This window comes from Pleurodeles waltl, chromosome 9, assembly GCF_031143425.1.
Source record: "Pleurodeles waltl isolate 20211129_DDA chromosome 9, aPleWal1.hap1.20221129, whole genome shotgun sequence".
In the NCBI taxonomy this organism is placed as follows: domain Eukaryota; kingdom Metazoa; phylum Chordata; class Amphibia; order Caudata; family Salamandridae; genus Pleurodeles; species Pleurodeles waltl.
This window is the reverse complement of record NC_090448.1, coordinates 570,271,714-570,294,242: the sequence shown is the minus strand read 5'-3', so window position 1 is coordinate 570,294,242 and position 22,529 is coordinate 570,271,714. Positions and strand designations below refer to the sequence as shown.

General features: G+C 43.0%; 1 protein-coding gene across 1 annotated transcript in view; it reads left to right on the top strand.

Moving 5' to 3' along the window:
• LOC138259672 (cytochrome P450 2F3-like) overlaps positions 1-22,229 on the top strand; it is a 159,728-nt gene extending 137,499 nt beyond the window's left edge. The window contains exons 8-9 of the mRNA XM_069207545.1: positions 10,784-10,925; positions 19,722-22,229. Coding sequence (XP_069063646.1) covers positions 10,784-10,925; positions 19,722-19,912 — 333 coding nt within the window. The 3' untranslated portion in view covers positions 19,913-22,229. The remainder of the gene's footprint in view (positions 1-10,783; positions 10,926-19,721) is intronic.
• Positions 22,230-22,529: the final 300 nt, after the last annotated feature.

The following is a 22,529-nucleotide window of genomic DNA, read 5'->3' as shown; positions in this document are numbered from 1 at the left end:
TTTTCCTGAGTCCTTCTATGATTTTCCAGATGTCTTTTGTGCAGACCTTCAACTGGTGGAGCACTAAGCTTCAAGTCTGTCTCAGTGGGGGCACATTTTCATGGCTCACAGTGGCATTTGGGTGTGTTATTGGTCGGTGACCTAATCAACTAAATTTGGGGGTTTCCAATCAGATTTAGATTCAAGAGCATCATGCTGAAAGTTTAGTGTATTTTCTTGTACAAACTTTAGACTTTAGGTATTTAATTTTGTGGATTTGTATAGCACTTACAAGTTCTGTGGGGATCAGGTGCTTCACATAGCAAGCATGACAATACACAAGCATTAACATCAAAATACAAATACAGAGTAAATTAACAACAAATAACAATATTCCTAAGATGTAAACATTTAGAACTTTAGACAATGCAGAGAATGAACTGAAACTTTCCATAAATAGTTCATGAAGTATGTGAAGAATTGTTTTTGTAGTATTCAGAGCAGATTAAAGAGAAGAGAAATACATCAGGTGAACTGGGAGAGGCAAGATAAATATAGCTTTATAAAAATTTAGATTAACTTCAAAGGAAAGGAGTAGAAGACAAAAGGAAGGGGTTAGTACATTTGAATACACAGCTGGAAATATTTTGATTCAAATACATTTTATTTGTTTAATACAGGTGCTATAAGAGTGTTGGAGAGTGTTCCAAAGATTTTGAATTTCCACACCAGATGGTGTGGAGAGGAAGAATGTAAGATTTTTTGGAAGTGGCAGGATGTTTTGAAGAAGCAAAAAAATGTGTATGGGTGTGTTATGGACAAAATATTGTTCCCAAAGGCAAGTTCAACTGCAATGCTTGGTACAGCTTTCAGAAGGGGAGTAAGAATTTGTGGGTATTCCATTGAGTGCAGAGTTTCTATATTTCCGACTGGACAGGGTCTCTGATGTTGTCACTATTCTGAGTTCACTTTCTGAAATATAAGATTTTATTCATTTCAGGGACCGTGGTTGATTTTTTAGTTTTTTTGTCATGTTGTGTATGTAATATTGAAGTTTAAGTCGCCTGTTGCAGGGAAATCCAAGGAATTTAAAGCATAGTTGGTTTGGCACTGAGTGTGCAGAGGGAATCATGCCAAGACTGAGCTAGACTGTTGGTGTAGGAAGGAGACGTGAGGAGGGAAATTTAGATGATGGAGGATCATTGTAGGAGGCTGGCCTGGTTTGTAGTGGGTACCAAAGGTACTTATACCATATACCAGGTCCAGTTATCTCTCATTAGTGAAATGTAGTCAGTGTCTAGAAGCCAGGCTGTCTAGAGGTAGCTGTAGGCAGAGCAGCGAAGGCTGAACAAAGTTCTTGCAATACCACTGTAGTCACACAGTGGTCACACACATGAAAGAAAATACTCAGGCCCATATTTATACTTTTTTAGCGCCACATTTGCGCAGCTTTTTGATGCAAAAATGGCGCAAACTTACAAAATACAATTGTATTTTGCAAGTTTGTGCCGCTTTTGCGTCAAAAAATTATGCAAATGTGGCGCTAAAAAAAGTATAAATATGGGCCTCAGTGTTACAAAACTAAAGGTACTTTATTTTAGTGACAGAATGCCAAAAATACCTTAGAGACTATACTTCCTTAGGATGCAAGTATTATCCACAATATATACATCAGTAACCAAAAACTGGTAAATATACAGTCAGAAAACAGTGCAAGTAGTGAAAATCACAATAGGTTACAATGGGCCTAGGGGGAACACAAACCATATACTAAAAAAGTGGAATGCGAAAGTCAGTTTCCCACCTAGGCAAGAGTAGTGTGTAGCGGGGCGCTGGGAGTGTAATAAAACACCAAAGGTAAGTAATAGATCCCCGCCCCAGAGCCCAGGAAAACAGGAATAAATCACAGTAAGTTTTGTGAAACACACAAGAAGTCGTGATAGAAGATATTGCAAGAACCCAAAGAGACTGTAAGACACCAGCGATGGATTCCGGGACCTGAAGACCTGTCGAAGAAGGGGACCAAGTCCAAGAAGCACTGAAGAGTCCAGGAAGAACAGGAGCCCCTTCTAAACCAGATGAAGTTGCAAATGAAAGACCACCGGTGAGAAGACAAAGTCAGTAATGTACCAAAGAAGACAGATGCGTGTTCCTGGTTGGTGCAGAAGATGCCCCACCCCGGAGGGAAGATTGCAGTCTGGTTTGTGTTGCTGGATTCCGCCAACAAGCCTTGGCACTCTCAAAGCTCTCTGTTGGCAGAAAATGGCACTGCCCGGAGCCAGGAAGGACGTGGTGTCCTCTACCTAGGATGGGGTGACAGCAGAGACTCCCAGCAACCCAGAGAACCCTGAGAAGATCAGACAGCATGCACAGGAGTTTCACAGCATGGGGACAAAGGAGGTGCAAATGGAGGCCCACTCAGCATGACACAAAGGAATCCCACGCCGCCGAAGAACCACTCAGGAAGCTGTGCATCACAGGATGGAGTGCTGGGTGCCTAAGCTATGCTGTACATGAAGAACTTCATGGAAGGTCGCACACAAGCCTTGATAACTGCAATACATGTGGTGCACAGGGTTACTGTCCTGCGAGGGGAGGCAAGCTCTTACCTCCACCAAAGTTGGACAGCTGGACCTTGGGACTTTAGTCCACCACCGTGTTGTTGGATCCATGCTTGTCATCTGGAGAGGGTACCCACAGGACCGGTCGTTGCTGCAGCGAGGTGCCTGCTGAAGCAGGGAAGTGACTCTGTCACTCTACAGGAGATTCCTTTGGTTCTTCTGGTGCAGGCTGAAGACAGGCAGTTCTCGGAGGATGCATGACCTGGAAACTGTTGCAGTTGCTGGCAGGAGCTGAAGTTACAAAGTTGCAGGATTCATCTTTGCTTCTTTGTTGCAAGTTGTCGAGTTCCTGGAGCGGTCAGCAGTTGATCTGGCGGTAGACGATAAAGTTAAGGATGCAGAGGGGTCCTGCTGGAGTCTTGCAATCCGAATCTGAGGAAACACCTAGAGGTGAGACTCGAAATAGCCCTGAGAGGGGGATTGGTCACCTAACCAGGTAAGCACCTATCAGGCGGGGTCTCTGATGTCACCTGCTGGCACTGGCCACTCAGATGCTCCCAGAGTGCCCCACCACCTTGGAATCCAAGATGGCAAATGCCAGGGACACTCTGGAGGAGCTCTGGGCACCACCCCCACAGTGGTGATGGACAGGGGAGTGGTCACTTCCCTTTCCTTTGTCCAGTTTCATGCCGGAGCAGGGACTGGGGGTCACTGAACTGGTGTGGACTGGATTATGCAAGGAGGGCACCATGTGTGCCCTTGAAATCACTTCCAGAGGCTCTGGGAGGCTAGCCCTCCCATGCCTGTAACACATATTTTCAAAGGAAGAGGGTATAACACCACTCTCCCAAAGGAAATGCTTTGTTCTGCCTTCCTGGGATTGAGCTGCTCAAGCCCCATGAGGGCAGAAGCCTGTCTGTGAGGTTGCAGCAGCTGGGGCGGCCTGGAAAACCTCAGAAGGCTGGTATGACAGTACTGGGGGTCTACTGTGGAGCCCCCAGAGTGCATGAGATTGTGCAACCAATACTGGAATCAGATTTGGGGTACAATTCCCAGTTGTTAGACACCTTACATGAACATATTCGGAGTTACCATTGTGAAGCTGGACATAGGTATTTCCCTATGTCCAGTGCACACTTAAAATGGCGTCCCCGCAGTCCAAAGTCCAGGAAAAATGGGCCTGGACTATGTGGGGGCGCCTCTGCTAGGTACTTTGCACCCAGCCTTCAGGGTCTGAAGGCCTGACATATAGGTGACTTATAAGTGACCTGGGGCAGTGAAAATGGCTGTGAAATAGTGAAGGAACTATTTCACACAGGCTGCAATGGCAGTCCTGTAGGCGCCTTTGCATGGGCTCCCTATGGGTGGCAAAAGTAATGCTGCAGCCCATAGGGATCTCCTGGAACCCCAATGCCCTGGGTACCTGGGTACCATATACTAGGGACTTATAAGGGATGACCAGTATGCCAATTTGGAGTGAAATACTGGGGTATCAGTATGTAAGGACAAAGTTGGAACCAGAGAGAGCATGTAACACAGTCAAGCATACTGACAAAAACAGTGAAACATACTGACAAGTAGGACACAAACCATAAGCACTCGGATCCTGACAAGCAGGATCCCAGTGACACAGTCAAAACACACTGACAAACAGGCCGAAAATGGGGGTAACCATGCTAGAAAGAGGCTACGTTTTCACAATCCTCAAGGCCTGGATGTTTTTGAGTCTCTTAACAAAGAGTGGTACATCATCTAAAGAGAGGTCCTTCACATATAAATGTAGATCATCAGCATTGTCACAGTGCTACATGGTAGAGTTACAATGTAATGTACTAAGGGGTTCAATATGCAGGTTAAATGAACCGGGACAAAATAGAATCTTTGAAAAGAAGGGCCTCAGAGTCTAATGAAGACTTTTTTAGCAGTGGAGAAACTACGCCAGATTGAAACAAGCCAACATCCTCCTTTGTAAACTTGAAAAAAAAGAACCCCATTGGGTATAACATGAATTTGCACTTGCTCACTTTTCATGTGGTTCAGATACTATCCTGATTGGGTTCACACATTTGTGCTTCCTAATTACTACTCAGCCTGTGGCAATGACTTCCAGCCTGCTGAGATTCTCAACAAATGCTGTGCAATTTCCACCTAACTTTGGGTAGCCAATCCAGGGGCATATTTATACTCTGTTTGCGCCGAATGTGCGTCAAAATTTTTGACGCACAATCGGCGCAAACCCTGCCCCATATTTATACTCTGACGTCCGACGCAGCGGGCGTCAAAGTTCCACCATGTGCGCCATTTTTTGGAAGGGGGAACCAGCCTTGCGTTAATTATATGCAAGGTAGGCGTTCCCTTCCAAAAAATGACTTTAAGCAGGCCACGAGAAAGGAAATAATGTCCTACATAGTACTTTTTGCATCTGCCACTGAATAGCTCTGCATACAAGAATCCTAGTTCCTCGCTGTTAGACCTGGCATCCGTGGCGCTGTCTCCCTTGCCTTTTTTTTGCCTCTGCTTCCCATGTTTTGACTGTGTGCTGGACACAGTTTTTGCTGTTTTGGTACTCTGGTCACTTTATCACTGCTGACCAGTGCTAAATTGCAAGTGTTCTTTGTGTAAAATGTATGTGTAATTGGCTTTACCATGATTGGCACATTTGATTCACTAGTAAGTCCCTAGTAAAGTGCACTAGAGCTGTGAATCAAATGCTACTAGTGGGCCTGCAGCACTGGTTGTGCCACCCACATGAGTAGCCCTGTAAACATGGCTCAGACTTGCCACTGCATTGTCTGTGTGTGCAGTTTTAACATGCCAATTTGACCTGGCAAGTGTTCCCACTTGCCAGGCCCAAACATTCCCTTTTTAGGGTGGAGCCTGTGTTGCATGCGCTCGCGCATGCGTATCGCAGCGAGATGCTTTTGTATTTAGAAAAGGGCTCGGAGCCATGTCAACTTCACGTCAGTGTTTTTTATTGGTTCGTGGGCTTCCCTAATAAAATCTGCTTGCTTTCATTAGTCAAAGGCAAGTACACGTCATGCCTTTCCCGGTGGCTAGCCCTCCTCGAGCGCAGCGACCAAATACAGAAAACATGCGAGGCTTGCTGTTTTCCATCGGGCTCGTGCACTTCTTTTTCTCTAATTTACGAGCGCGATCTCGCTTGGCAGAAGTCGAGCGCTTTACATAGTTAATTTCACTTTTTCGGGTTGTGTACACAAATGCACTTTTGCCCGATAGGTGAAAAGTCGGGTTAGGAGTTTACAACGCGATCAGCTCTAACATGAGCAAACGCGAGACCCGTTGCATTGTAAATGCTTGTTATACATGTAAGGCACCCCTAAGGTAGGCCCTAATTAGCCCCATGGACAGGGTGCTGTGTATGGTAAAGGTGGGACCTGTACTGATGTGTTTTACATGTCCTAACAGTCAAATACTGGCAAATTCATTTTTCACTGTTGAAAGGCCTATCTCTCCCATAGGTTAACATAGGGGATGCCTTTAAATATATTTTAAGTACAGTTTCCCTTTGAGAGCAAATAGAAATTTGGAGTTTGGTGTCTCTGAACTCACAATTTAAAAATACATATTTTGGCAAAGTTGTTTTTTTTAATTTGTCAGATTAAAAATGTCACTTCAGAAAGTGGGCCTTTCCTTGCTTAAACTATTCTGTGACTCTGCCTGCTTGTGTATTCCCTGTCTGGGACAGACTGACAGCTGGGCTGTTTGTGAATTCCCTCTAGACAGTGACACAAAGGGTGCTGAGTTGTAGCCTGCATAACCTGATGGGCCATCTGAGCTAGAGTGGAGGGAAGAGTGGTCACTTATACCTGAATGAGCTGTGCCTGCCCTCACACAATGCACTCTCCAACCCACTGGTGTTTGTCTGGGGCCAGGCCGGGGCAAGGCAGCATCCTGTGAACAACAGAAACTTTCCTTTGATGTTTGCCTGCTTCAGAGGCAGAAAGGAGTATAAGTACTGGGCCAAAAAACCCAGATTTTCAGATTACTTCTGGAACCAAGAAGAATCTCTGCCAAGGAGAAGAGCTGAAGAGCTGGAGGAGGAGTACTGGCCCTTTGCCTGTGCTTTTCTGGGTTTGCCTGACGGAGGACAAAGACTGGACTTTGTGGTATATTCCCGCTTGTGAAGCATCTCCAAGGGCTTGGATTGAGCTTGCCTCCTGTTTTTAAGTCTTAGGGCCATCAAAAACTTCCTCTGCAAGCACCTGGACTATCTGCTGAGACTCCTGCCTTGCGAAGTGGTGCACTATCCAGTCCTTGGGCCCTTGAAAGGTGAAGCTGGTAGAACAAGGACTGAAATCCACAGACAGGAAGCCGTGTGGGGAAAATTGTGATGCACCACCTGCAACGCGGCTGTAAAAACAAAACGCTACTCGCTTCGCAGCTGAAATGGACACAACACCTGCATCGAGGCTGGAGAAACGACACAACACCCGCTTGCCGCTGTTGAAAACAACACAAACCCCACACAGCGCAGTTTTCCAACACCGTGCGGCCAGATTTCTCATGCATCTTGGCTGGGCGTTAAAATAATCGTGAACCTGCATGGATTTGAGGTTCCCTGTCTGGAAATCAATGCATCAATCTCTTGCGGGAGAGAAAAATGACACATTGCCTACCTGACCGGAGAAGAAACGATGCATGGCCTCACTTGCTGTTTTTTCTGATGCACCCTCGCCCATGTGGCTTTATGTTTGATGGAAACCAGGTACTTTGTGTAAAAACTATGTTTCCCTTGTTTTCTATTGAGTAAGACTCTTTTTAATTTAAAAATTCATAATTTGACTTGAGTATGCTGGATTTTTGTCATTTTGGTCTTGTTTGATTTAGATGCACCACTTTATACTTCTACCAGGTATAATGTATGCAAGGGGGGGTGTTTACCCACAGGGAGGCCCAAAAAATGTCGCAGTAAATTTCCAAGATTTTACTGTGCCATTCTAACATAATTTTTTCATGCCTGCCCTGAGCAGGCGTTAAGGTGACTCTAGGCTATTTCCTATGGGCCTCACCGAGCTTTGCTGGACTAGTGTTAACATTTTTGGCGCTAGTCCAGCAAAGCACCACAATAGCGTCTCTCCTTTCTCTCAGCCTGACAGAGTATCATACTGCGGCCTCTGTAGTGTAAGAGGTGAGCAGTAATGGGTTGAGGCCGTGTCCCAGGACATGGTCTGCATGTTCCACCAAGAAAAGGAGGTTAGGTGGTTTCCTAACAAGGCGAGCAGTGAGATTTTGACAGCAGATGTTGTTTCTCCTTGAGCATGCCTCTAGGTCCTCATTCTTAGCTTTTATGAGAGAGAACCTTTTCGAGCTGGAGCCATTCAGTATTCGCCACATACACATCCTCCAAATAAGACACTCGCTATTCCAGATGGGACAGCATGTCACCATTTTTACCAAGGAAGTTGTTCATCTGGTGCTGCTTGGTAGTGAGCATTGCAATTTTAACATTATAGCTTTTTCTGTCAATCACCAACATTGTTTGGTGCCTGTCCATTTTACCCATTGCGGCCAACACCAGGAAGCAAGTCTACAAGTGCCCTGTAGATTGAATAGGGTGGACAGCTCTTGACAGATAAGAACAGGCCCCCACCTCACCCTGGTTCTTTGGGGGGCACGAGCAGGAAGGAAGGCAGATATCAGTGCAGGGGCTCACCAGTGCAGAGCAACCAATTATTGCAACAAGGCATCAGCAGGGTCTGCACCAGGATCTTGATGACAGCCAGCATGAGGCGGACACAGGCAGGGCAGAGGGCAGAAGGCTCACAAATCCTCAGCCCAGGCCGCACGGTCCCAGGGGAGCAACCGCAATCCCACTGTGGTCACCACCAGGGAGCCAGCTCCACTCAATCCTTCGGAGCCATCCCAGGCAGGTGCCCTCAGCAGCAGCATAGGTGCTGCCTCAAAGCCACAGAGACGGCCACCAATCGGGAACGGCAAAAAGTGTATGCTGCGAGTTTCACCTGGGGCTCCGGGATAGTCCCACACAGGGCAGCTGATTCACGTCAGGAAGAAGCACCCATGCCTCCAGCAGCCATCCAGCATGGTTGCCGCAGCAGTGGCTAAAGGTCTTTTCACCTCAACTTCCCAGGCCCACTGGCCAGCGATCATGAGTGGCGAAAAGAGGAGGCCACAGTTCCATCTGGGGCACCTGGGTAATGCCGCATAGGGGCACATGCATCAGCTCTGGTTGAGTCTTTTCTAATGCCGCGAATGGCCACCAGAATTACTTTGGAGTTCCAGCATACGGTTTCCATCTGTATGTCCCCTTGATGGCAGCCCAATCAAGCATATTTGGATGGATATTGCACAGGGCCAGCGGAGCCTCACAGAGGGAGGTTGAATGGTTCAATGGTGTTCTCAGAAAAAATTGAATTTGCAGTTGTCTTCCTCATGAAAATAAAGTTCAGAGGATTACCTATGTGGGAGAACATAAGACAGGGGTCTCTCATGGGGTCAGCTCCCAAAAGAAGGAGTGAGTAGAAGAGATTAAAAATCATTATATCATATTCTCCTGTTTTAACATAAACATGCATGCTCCTTAAGGTAAAGCATCTCAAGGGGATCTATTCCACTAGAAGCAATTACACCTCGAAAGAGGCAATTTCTGGGTACCATTGATTCACTTCTATTAGAGGAGGAACTGTAAGCTTAGATAGCCCCACCTACCTGGGGTCATCTGTCAACCTAAAATGGTGCCAGCCCAGCAAGTTGTCTGTGAGAGTTTGTTTTTGAAAAACAAACTATCAGTAACACTATATGTCAGGAACATTGTTTGATTTCATTGCCCACAACTACTGGCCCCAAACAGGAAAATCTAATTAAATAGGGTGGGGTGACGATCACTGTGACATTGCAGCCCAGTGACTTACAGCCCACCAGGTCAAGGGTTTGCTCCAGCAGAACCAGCTAAGGCTTCATCAGCACCAATCCGGTGGTTTCCCCACTCCTAAAGAGTCAGGGAAAACCTTAGGTTTAATGGGGCGGGTGAACTAGCAATTTATGGAGGTTAACTCTATTCGCCAAACTCTAAATGACAACATGTGTTTTCACTAGGAAAACCATAGAAATGAGGCAAAAAATGAGGCAAAAAATGCATTACTAGCTTGTTTTTTCTTACGTATCTTATCTTGTGACCAGTCAGCGGCTCTGCTCATTTTAATCCATCTTTTCTCCACAATGTTGATTGCTCACACTTATTCTAATAATGACCATCTTTACGACTGCCCTGATAATACTGATGGGGCCAGTAGCAGGAGTTAATAGCCCCATTGGAATTTTACACTTGATGGCAATACTGTAACTATCGTGTTTCACCCGGAGAATGATGATTCTCCAATTACATGCGGAGAGAATCTTGATTTCATTAAAGAAAATGGAGGCTGTTATTATGCATAAAACCTTCATTGCTATGAAATTCACCTGTTACAAGCAGAACAAGTCGTCCAGGGAAATAATAGGGTAAATTTGAGGGGGTTGGCATGGTAAATTCTATTCCCACTTGTTATTCCCTTTAAAGTTGTAATCCCTTTTCACCTTTCATGAATTGATCACGACAGCTGATAATAGCAATTCTGAAGAAGGGAATTGACAGTGATTTTTCTAGGCCACTAGTAATTATGGCTGTAGTGCCCACATTAATGATACTGCTATTCAAAACTAAAACGTACCGGGTCAATCCACAAGAAAAATTCAAATGTTTTAATTGAGATATTCTGCATCACATACAACAAAAATAACCAGGATTATGTAGAATACCTTTTTACCAATAAAATAAGAAAAAAAAAACATTTTACGAAACTAGTTGCAATTATTTGTATATGACTGAAGAAAAACATAAAAAGGTAATATATTTTGTAACATGAACCCTAGATTATCTGATGAATGTATATTAACACATCTGTACCATATGCCCGAAAAAACAATACAACTATTTAATCCTGTTTAAAAATAAGTTGCATTTGTAAATTTGCTTGTAGGACTTTTTGTGAGAACATCATTAACTTACCTTTTAAAACAATGAAACAAATATTTACTTGGCTCTCAGCCATGCACAAAGTAAACAACATTTGTTATACAATTTAAAATTACATATATATTCATTACCTATGAGGAAACTTAAATAACCAAATAATTGCAACCAAAATGAGTTAATTAGTTTCATGAAGATAGAAGCAAAAAACGTGAAATATTAATGAAATGCTTCAACACTTTCTGCATTTCAGGGTATGGATGTCTACCCCTTTCTGACCACTGTCCTGAGGGATGACAGTCAATTTGAAAATCCAGAACAATTTATCCCTGAACGATTCCTTGACGAAAACGGCTGCTTTAAGAAGAGAGATGCCTTCATGCCTTTCTCAGCAGGTAAGTCATACATGAATTCCCGCAGAGAGAAAGGTGGGAGCATAGCAATCTGTCTCACAAAAGCCCCTCTCCCTCAATAGATTCCATCCTTAACAGGATGCCTTAACAGAATGCCCGGAACGTTAGCAATGCAGAGTCAAACTTACAATTGATTCAACACATATTTGTAATTCTATTATAGGTGAATCAATGACTTTGTCAAAATTTGCCAAGACCTTATGCCAGTAGGACATTTATATTATCTTAGTTGTATTTTCATTATGAGCTTTTGAATTTCACCATCAATATAAGATACACAAACAGTCAACTGTTCAAGAGCTAGTTACATTATATCAAGTTTTTCGTAACATTGTTTAATAGACGTCTTGATTGATTTACATAGCACAGTGTTCAAATATGCAAAACATCTTAGTATATGCTTTGCAAAATCAGATTCTTAAACTATGAGAGAGGTGACAGTCCTGTATCTGGACTCTCACAAATTTAAAAAAAAGATCAAATTACTTGCAGCAGCAAATGTTCTTGTTTACAATATATCTGATGAGAATTAGTCGTCAGGTATGCAGGACTGGTTGCTCAGATTCAAGTTAATGACACCTACAACCCCCAATCAGGCCCACAACAAAGTGCCCAACTGGCCCTCACTCTGGGTTCCTTCTGGGCAACCACTTAATCTCTCCATCCATAAGACATTCTTCACTCCACAAAGATAAGACAACATTTTCACAAGGCCTAGTCAATCAAATTGTGGGTTTTTTATTGTTGTTCTGGACCTATCAGCATGGTAAGTTCCAACAAACAAGAAATCTCACCTGGGGGAATCTGGACAGATTTGTAATTATCTGTCAGCAACTGGCCCTAGCCCCTGGGGCAACCAAGGAATAGATGGAGAAATTTTTCTCCACAGTTACTTAATCAGGCAAATCAGAATTCTTAAAGCGTACAGCTGACTCTCCTCTTCTCTTCCCTTCCCTTCTCTTGTTTTTCAAATGTAAACACAGCTTTGATCGTGAAATACTTCCAAATACTTCCTAGCAACTCAATCTAAAATCCTAGTTTCCCCACTTGCATTTTACCATAGTGTCACCCAGTTCCTGTCTCAGAAAGGTGCATTACTGTAACAGTAGCCACATCCTTCCCCAAACGTCCCACCAGGTCTCACCAGAGTCAGAAAAACTCCAGTCCCTTCCTGCCACCGGGTGATCAAAGAAAATTCCCATCTATACAGAATCTCTTTTAACACCTATTTTCCCACATCATGGACGTGGGTACTACTCCAGGGAGAGGATGCTTTGGTTGGGAGAAAACTTCTTTGGGGCTTGTATTCTGTTTTTTAACTCTTTATATTGACATTTCAGCATTATATATATCTACAGCATGCACAATATTGCCAGTCATGGAATCCATAACCAGCAATATAGCACTTCACAATATGAGCAAGATCGTTGTGTGGCTCTTCCAAGCAATTGTCATCACATTGTGTAACACCAAATGCTGTAAGGTCATTCAAATCTAATCTCAAAAATCTCCATGCATTAAATACCTTCCCCTCCCTCATCCCATGCCCTGCGCTTTACAAGGTCTACATTCCATATGATGCCCAACATTTCAAGTTAACCACCGTTGTTCACCCCACAGCTATTTGCAACTCTCATTAGCAATGTCCATCCTGCCAAGCAATCCATCCTTTCCCCACTGTAATCCCAGCGTGTGATGTCTGATTATGTTCTTCATCACTGTCACTGATCACAGTGGTGGAGTCAACTGCTCCACCTTCAGTTAGGCCATGTACTATGGCTCACCAGACCAGAAGATCGTCTGCCAACCTATTATCGCACCTCACCTTTTTCATGTGAGCTTCCTCAGCCCCACCCCATTTCGCCAAATCCTTCAGCCCTTCATCTGTCTGAGGGGAAAACGTCATAAACAATGCATTGCAAACAATGTGGACATTTCCTATGCAAGTGGAACAACGCTACCCAGAACAATGCATGCGTTTTTCTATGCTTTAACCATGCATGTGTCAAACTATACATATGAGTGGTTATGGCAGAGAAAAAGGCAGAGAGCAGTCTAATGGATTGGGAGAGGAAGCTGTGAGGTAAGTGGTGCTGGAGCAGGGTTGAGAGGCAGTTTTTAGGGGTGGGGTGATCTAATGGCTTAGAGTGGGTAGGGGTTTGGACTATTTTTTTTTAGGAGTGCGGTGGGGAGTTTGGGGAAGTTTAGTTTTTAGGGCTTAGGGTGGGTGGGATTACTGGGTAGTTAATTTTTTAGAGGCGGGAGCGAGGGGGTTGGGGTATTTCTTTTTTTAGGGCTTAGGGTGGGGTGGTAGTTTATTTTTTAGGGGCCGGTGAAGTTTTAAGCGGGAGGAGAGGAGGAAGGATCGGGAAAGGATGCAGTGAGGTAAGTGGGGCCAGATTTTGTGCTTAAAGTGGGGGGTCCGGTGGTTAATTTTTTTAAGATGGGGTTGGGCTCGTTTTATTTTAGGACTTAAGGTGGGTGGGAAGTCAGGGTAGTTCATTTTTTAGGAGCAGGGGTGTGTGGAGGCAGGGTAGTTTATTTTTTTGGGGTGGGAAAGGTTTAAGGAAGGGCAGGAGGAGGGAGGAGAAAAGAGGGGGAAGGATTGGGAGAGAACACAGTGAGGTAAGTGGGTTGGGGAAGGGTTTGGGGGACTGTTTTTGTGGTGAGGTGGATTTAGGGCTCAGGGTGGGTGGGTGATTGGGGTAGTTTTTTCATTAGGGGCAGGAGTGGAGGGGGTCAGGGTACTTTATATTTTGGGGCTTAGGATGGGTGGGGGGTGCTGTAGTTTACTTATTAGTGATGGGGTAAGGTTTTAAGCTCTCAGAGTAGTTTAGTTTTTTGGGGTGGGGGTCTGGTAGTTTTGTTTTAGGGTTTATGGTGGTTGGGGTGGTCAGGGTAGTTTACTTATTAGTGGTAGGGGAAGGTTTTAGGTTTCAGGCAGGTGGGGGTGTCGGTGTAGTTTAGTTTTTAGGGACGGTGGGGGGATTGCAATAGTTTTTTTTTAGGGCTTAGGGTGGGTGGGGGGTCGGGGAAGTTTAGTTATTAGGGGTGGGGGTGTCTGGGTAGTTTACTTTTTAGGGGTTCGGGCCTTATTGGGTTACTTTGTTAGGCTAAGAGGGGTTTGTATGACAGAACCACACATGCCGTTTCCACATATGCCTTCACTAAGCATGCTTTTACAACTAAATTCATTGTAAAGGCATGTGTGGAAAAGGCCTGCATGGAAAAGACACAGTTGTGGTTCCGACTACATTGTTAAGGCATACGTTGTTCCGGTATGCGTGGTTCTGTCATACAGCCATCTGAGGAGGTGTTGGGCTCAGCCATCTGATGGCTGTACATTATTTGGCCAGAGTCAGCCCAGGGATTGCAAATTTCCTAAGAAAATTCATTTTTTTTCTTAACAGGCACCAAGTCGAGCAGGCACTGTTTTAAGTCTCTAGGTATTGCCCACCCGTAGCATTATGTAGGTGCCCCAGGACCTCCTCCCAGTAACCAATGATCTGCAGACCAGTCCAGATAACATGAAAGAAGCCCCCCGGTATGTGCTCACACTGTGTACACCTCAGGCTCCTAGAGGTTTATTTTGTGTGCAGAGACTAGGGCAAAAGGTACTTGATAGGTACTATATTGAATTGAGTGAGTTTAAACAATGCTTTGGAACATAGCTCCCTCACCCCACTCTGTTCCCTAGTCCATTCTTCAGTCATAATTGGGTGCTCACTGATCTGCTGCCACGTTTCCTCAATCTTAAGGGGAGGTCTAGGTCTGTCCCCTTGCAGTGTGTGGTACGAATTGGGTTTGAACTTCTTTCTGCCTGTCAGCGTTAGCAGCACAACTACTGTTTAAGTACGCTCAGGGGCATCAGGGCATCCCAGACATATTTCCGTGCCGTGGCCGCTATCTTGGCATACTGGAGAAAGTGACCCCTCCGCAAACTGAAGCTTATCACTGCAGAGTGATAAACTGGCTGATGGATTTAAGTCACCTAATGAGACACATCTCTCCAAAATCGATCCAGAACACCTATATTCCGTTCTTCATGAAACCAGGTACTACTTCAGGTAGATGATGTTTTGGGTGGAAGAAAACGTCAATCTGGAGCTTGTATTCTTAATGTTAAAAGCTGGGCTGATGAAAAAGGTGCTTCTGAGATATTGAAGTGTGAGGTAGAGCAAATGTCTCTGAGCCACGAAGATTTCTGCTAGAAAATAGGAGTACAAATTTTGCTCACACTAGCTAAACGTTAGGAAGAAAACACGTCAACTTAAAAACCTGATCCAAAGAGCATAGATATGCACTCTGAAATATAGTTTCAATGGTTTTGCTAAAATTATATTTCTATCTACTGCAAAAATGATGTTTCTATCTCTTAAAAAAAACAAAAGAAAAACAAAGCCAGTATGTCACATTTTTAAACACAGCCTACTGCACCTTTAAGATGTGCATACAACCACATATCACATTTCTAAATACAAGTGGGGAAACCTCTTCTAAATATGTATTTTTAATTGCAAAAATGAATTTTCTATTATTTTTAAACAAAGACCTAAAACTTGTACTCCCACGAGTGATTGTATAGGCCTTTGTTAGTTTTCTCTACATTAATCTGCGATATGATCTCCTATATGTCTATATATGAGATTTGACCTTTGAGCGTGGTGCACAAATATTGCAGTGAAATTATCAAAATATATAATGTTGCTATGTATTCATAAAGTCATTTTTCAATATTAGGAATACATTTTAGAGCAACCAGTAGGTCCACAACACCCAGAAGCCTCAAAGTCAAATGTCATGAGTCCCAAAATTGCCCTCATTCAAGGCACTCCCCTTGGCCCCTTGCATACGTTCTAGTAAGTTGTTAACATACAAGCATGAGAATCTCCCTGAAGAACAGAGATGAGAAGTGGAGATTTACATTCATAGGTTTATGAATTGCATGTGTTAGTTCTTTGGTAGGACTGTTGTACTACTACTAAATCTAATACAAAATGTGCTTCCGCTGCCAGCCTGACCTCCCCCCCACCAGTGACATCTGATGATGTCAGAATGCACCGCGTGCTAAGGTCATCAGAGGTCGCCCCACCACACTGGAAGCAAATAGCTTCTAGCGCGTCCTTGGAGAAACTGATGAGTTTCTCTTCAGGGAGGTGGAAGGGGGAGGTCAGAGAGGCATAGGAGGAAAGGAAAGGCTTTTCATTTCCTCCTAGGTACCTTAGAGCATTCCTGCTGCACAATCACATAGCAATAGTGCAGCAGGAATGCCCACTATACACCAAGAATTTTAAAAATATATATTTCACATAAGGGGAGCTGCCCCTTAGGAAAGGGTCACTCCCCATCGGGTACATTATTGTCGAGGTTTGCAAAATATTCTGTGTGACAGCACCCAGTGGGAGTCCCACAAGTCACCCCATCCTGGATTCCCCTTGGTGTCTAGTTTTGAAAAATGTACAGGTTTGGTAGGTTTCCCTAGGTGCTGGCTGAGCTACAGCCCACAATCCATTGCTAGGCACTTTGCAAAAAACATATTTTTCAGAGGAAAAATGTGATGCATCCATGTTGCATTTTGGGGCATTTCCTGTCGTGGGCATTAGGCCTACCCACACAAGGGATGTACCATTTTTATTGGGAGACTTGGGGGAACACAGAATAGAAGAACAAGAGTTATTGCCAATATTCTTCCTCTACATTTTTGCCTTCCAAATTTAAGACAGCGTGTAAGAAATAAGTCTTTTTGAGAAATGCCCTATAATTCATATGCTAGTATGGGGATCCCCATATTCAGAGATGTGCAAATAACCACTGCTTCTAAACTCCAAAACCCCATATTGTGTGTCCATTTTAGAAATACAAAGGTTTCCTTGATACCTATTTTTTACTCTTCATATTTTACCAAATGAATTGCTGTGTACCCGGTATACAATGAAAACCCATTGTAAGGTGCAGCTCATTTATAGGCCCAGGGTACCTTGGGTTTTGGATGAACCTACAAGCCCTATATAAGCCCGCAACCTTGGAGGATCCAGCAGACCTAAGAGTATATTGCTTTCAAAAATCTGCCATAGCTGGAAAAAAGTTACAAAAGAAAAGGTAGACAGAAATGGCTGTTTTTACAACTCAATTTCCATATTTTTTTATTTCAACTGTTACCTCCTATAGGAAAACCTTAAAGAATTTACATAAATGACCCCTTGTAGAATTCAGAAGTTTGTCTACTTTTCAGAAATGTTTAGCTGTCCAGGATCCACCATTAGTTTCACACTCATTTCTATCACTAACTGGAAGGAGGCTGAAAAAATACTAAAAATGGGATATGTGCCAGTAAAATGCCAAAAATGTATTGAAAAATGTGGTTTTCTGATTCAAGTCTTCCAGTTCCTGAAAGCAGGGCAAATCCTTTAAGTGATCCATATGTAGGGATAAAATCACATGCTGTCTTCTGCAGCACTTTTTTCCAATTGTCCACAAAAAAAACTATTTTTAGCTGTATTTTGGCGAAATTCTTGGACTCCTCTAGGGGAACCCACAAACTCTGGATATCTTTAGAATCCTCAGGATGTTAGAAAAAAGGACACACATTTAGCATGGGCAGTTTATGTGGGCGAAAATCTATGGGGGCCTAAGCGCAAACTACCCCAGATAGTGAAAAAAGGATTTGACAATTTGGCACAGGAGGGGGAAAAGGCTTGGCAGCAAAGGGGTTAAAACATCTCCAATTACAGATTAGGCCCTATCACAAAACAGATTTGATCTTGAAAATCATCTATAATTAGCTCCTTGTTATGATCGTGCCTGTCAGCTCTTAATTTACTTTATTATTCTACCTCTTTTACAAGAGGTTAACATTACTATAGGTGATCGCTCATGTCTTTGACAGGGCCTTTTGGCAGTCTCCAATCTTTTTTATCTTAGTGTACACACAGTGTGAAACTGGAGGGATGATAATTGTATCCTTCAGAACATTAATGCTGTTCCAAAGAGATCGCCAATCTCACTCATATTTGATGCTTATGTGCACCAGTCATTAATCTGCTTAGAGACCAACACCTGGAATTCAGTACTTAAGTTGAATAAATGCAGGCATCCCTTTATGCCACAGAGCCATGGAATCAGTTGCCCACTGTGTCAAGAGGGGTAGTGAATGAAACATGCAGGGGACCGCATAAGGAAACCAAGAGGCCTAATGAAGGGTACACTGAATTGCTGAAGAGGAGCAGCACTGTCTACCCACTATCCCCCATATTTCTTTGATTGAGTCATAAAGAAAAAGATGAGAAACAATGAAGCATTTTGAGACTGACATGGTGTAACTGCACAGTTGGGCGTCCTAGTCAAGAGGTATTTCTTCCAAATGAAGATGTTAAAGGTTATTCAACCGTATTGTCCCTCAGGGGAATCATGCAGTAATGGTTATGGCTTTTGGATTCAGAAGTGAATACTAGCATCTTGTCATAGCAAGATATGCTTTCAACGCTTTTTTATTGGAATGTTCCTGGAGCATCTGAGAAAACAATGCGCTAGTAATCAAAGACAATATTCAGCTCTACTAAGAGATGCACTCGTTACACTGAGATGAAAAAAAGTGTTTGGATACCTGTGGTACAGGTGTGTGGAAATGTACATTTTCAGTATTGTCCTCCAACAGGTCTACTGGCAAAATTAAGGGGTATATTTACAAGCCCCTAGCACCATCTTGCGCCGCATACCGTCATTTTTTTAACGCTAAGGCGGAGCTAAGGTGGCTTTTCCCCTACCCGTATTTACAAAGTGGCACAATGCTCGCGTTGCGTCACTTTGCAACCCCTTGCGCCACATTATGCCTGTGTCAGGCATAATGTATGCAAGGGGGCATTCTGACGCAGGGAAGCCCAAAAAAAATGGCACAGTGATATTTACTACATCTCATTGCACCATTTTTCTGTCATTATTAATGCCTGCTCAGAGTAGGCATTAAAATGATGTACCCATTTTAATCAATGGTCCTCCCTGTGCTTTGCTGCACTAGCGTCATAATTGCTGACTCTAGTGCAGCAAGGCGCCACAATAGCATCAAAAATGTTGACCCTATTGTCCTAACGACCACCATGGTGAGCTGTATTGTAAATATGGGAAAACCATGGTGTTGTTAGGTGGGGCAGGGGTAACACAAGACAATTGGCGCATGAAGACTGATGCACCACTTTCTTGTAAAAATGCGCCTAAGATCCTTGATGTTGCTATGCAGTTTCATAAAGCCCTATTTTTTCATAGGACATGATGTAATGACAAAGAATTACCAATCTCTATATGTTATACAAGATGACTTGAAGTGATGCAGTATATTATTTATGTTATAACTGTTTTTTATTTGTCTGAGTTGTCTGCATTTGCTTTTAGGTCCAAGTCACACAAAAAAACACAAATATATTTCAAATATACCTACTGCTATTGCTAATCAGTAGATTGAAAACCTCATATCCACAGGAATTATAGTTGTGAATTGTTTCCTATAATTCATCGGAAACCCATACTTTTCATAAATTATGATGAACACCGGTCGAATTGGAGACTAAAATAAAATGTTTGTTTTCTATGTAATATAAAAGCGCATAGTGACTAACGTATATTTTCGTCGAACAATTCAATTCCAAGTTCCGGGCGACATTTAGAAAAACATACCCTATTGCTTAAAAACCTCTGACTAGACTCTGGAGTTTGTATGACAGTGCTTTTCCTGACAATCAGTCAAAATGACTTTTTAACTCTTTTGTAATTATGTTTTTTCTTCAGGGAAACGAAACTGTCTGGGAGAGGGGCTGGCACGCATGGAGCTCTTTTTGTTTATAACCACCATTCTACAGAACTTTAATTTAAAGCCACTCACGTGCCACGAGGATGTCGACTTGACGCCTGATTGCAGCTCCGCCGGACGTTTACCGCGCGCTTACCAGCTCAGAATCCAACCCCGCTTAAACAGATAAGCTGTTTGATGATGCATTATGATGTTTGGGGTGCAATGAGGATCTTGGGCAGATCCCCTCCCTCAAATAGAGATATAATTAGTATTCAAAGGCCGCTATTTGTGCCATACAGAATAGAAGTCATCCAAGACTGCTGTGATTTTGCAAGGAATGAGAAGGGTAACCTCAACGTCCAAGGAGTTGGGACTCTTATTTCACGAAATCAATGATCTCATAATGCATGAAAAACACATCAAGCACCAAGAGGGCGATTAAGCTGTTTTAATATAGCAAGAACTATTAAATTGCCTTCCTCATTTAATGCTAAAGGCAGTAGACCTCGTGGGGGAAATATTTATACTCACTGGTGCAGTCGCTATCTGTTTTTATGGCCCTGGGCTGCTCTTCATAGGAAAATAGAGATTTCTTTAAAATGTTTTTTGCAAATGTAATACCCTGATCTTTGCCTCCTCTAGAATTTCTTCCTCATCCAACTTACTTTTTTCTCAAATTAATCTCAGGAGTCAAGGATACTATATGAATTGTTATATTTGTAAATGAGTGAAACCTCACCTGTAAACGATGAAAAACGACCTATTGCCTGTGTTAAAGTCAGTTTACAATGTAACCGGTTGCTTTGTACACTCACCTAGACCGTACAAGAAGGTGTCATACAGATTGGCTAATTCAACATCTCTGCAATTCTGGTAACAAAAGAGAAGATGACGCATAAATGTTTTATGTAACTCGTGGTGGGAAAAAGTTAGGATATGCTAGCTTCTAGTCCGTGCATGTTTATGTTGTAAATTGCGTCAAACCTAATAAATGTACGTTTGCTTTACACACTTCGCTTCCGCAGAGGCTTGTTGCAGTTTTGGCTAACGAAAGACGCTGTGGTACCATTCCAATAGTGGGATATACTATTAACACTAACAACCATTCTGCATTTGAGAATGAGTTAGAAATGACACGATGAAGGTTTAGTGTTAGAAACTCAAGGGGCATATAAGCTTTGAACCTGGGATAATCTGCACCTGTTATCAAACCCTAGACCAAAGACCTATATCAAAGATTGATTGTGGTTCTACATTAGAGGACATTCAAAAGGAACAGAGATCCAATTTACTGGTGTATTTTGATGCCTTGTCACTTCATTGGCACCCCACAACGCCTCAGTGAAAATAGATGTTGATAGTACTCAGTGTGCACAGAGTTAAGCAGAAAAATAATTTTCTTCTGAATAAATGTTAGCTTACCAGCATGCAGAAATGTGGTCTGCCGGTGCCACGGTGTCATAATTTTGGGTAGGAAGGGAATAAAAAGCTGGATAAAAATGATTTCTTCTAAATGCCAATTTCAAACGTTAGCAGAATGGGACCTAGACTAAGAAGAGACCATCGAAACTACTGTATCATCATCAAAAACAGATTAAGGTCCTAATTTGGATTTTGCAGGGAGGGTATTTCATCGCAGCGGTCGCGGAGCACCCCCTCTTTCAAACTGAAGGCCTGCCTGCCTCATTCAGAGTTGGGCAGACCCTAAGTATGTCGATGGTGGAGACTTCTCTGTCTCCACCGCTGGCATACACCTCTGACAGCCCAACAGAGTAGCGACCTTTGGAGGTTTTGCCATTTGTCCACCTGTCCTATTTGGAGTGGGTGAACAAATGATACATTTTCACTGTCTGTAAAGGGCAGTGAAGTCTGCAAAATGACCCTATGCCATGGGAAAAAACTCCATGGCGATGGAGACATTGCCTTTTTTATTTTCAAAAACAAAATCCTACTTTGGGATTTGTTACTGAACATTTTAAAACATGTTGAAACTTTGATGTACGGCTCTGTTGATGGAACCATCCAACAAACTTTCAATGCTTTTACAGAAGCCACTATGACGGTGTTTCCTGAAAGTGTAAGAAATGTCTGCTGGGCTGGTGGACATCTCTAAATTTGACAGGCAGAGTACCCTTGTCATGACGGGATTAAAGACACCCTCCATGATGACGGTAAAAACTCAGTCCGCCAAAGTCTAAATCAGGGCCTAAATGAGGACAATGGGTGGAAGACACCCAGGATGCTCATGAGGTTGTGGATTGATAAAGTGGTATGAGGAACGATATAATTCTTCAAACACATTGTATGAGGCCCAGTAACCTAATTAGCATAGGAACTATATAAAATAGAGCTTTTCTGAAAAGCTGGACAACTCCTTTGTGATTGTATTTTTGATCATTTTTATGTGTTGTTAATATTTTGAATCAGCAGTAATTAAAATAACATTCCATTTGTTAAAGTGCATGCCCTTTCCTACCTTGAACACTTATTGGTAAATAAGACATTTGAAAGACTGTAACACTGTTCTGGCTCGAAATGAAAGTCGTGCAAAAGCATTTTCTCAAATACATTTACTGGAGAGGAGAAAGAGACCCTAGAGGTTGTTGGAAATGTGTACGCGTGGACAGAGGGACTGTGAATCAATGAATGCCTGAACATCTGATCTAAAATGAACTTGCAATTTCTGGCAAGGGCACGTAAGGTACCATCAGAATGTCTATTACATGTTACGTTTCACCAATGGCAGCTTGAGGTATTGTTTCCTTTCACTACTTGGATACAGAAAAGGCGTGCCTCTCAGGGTT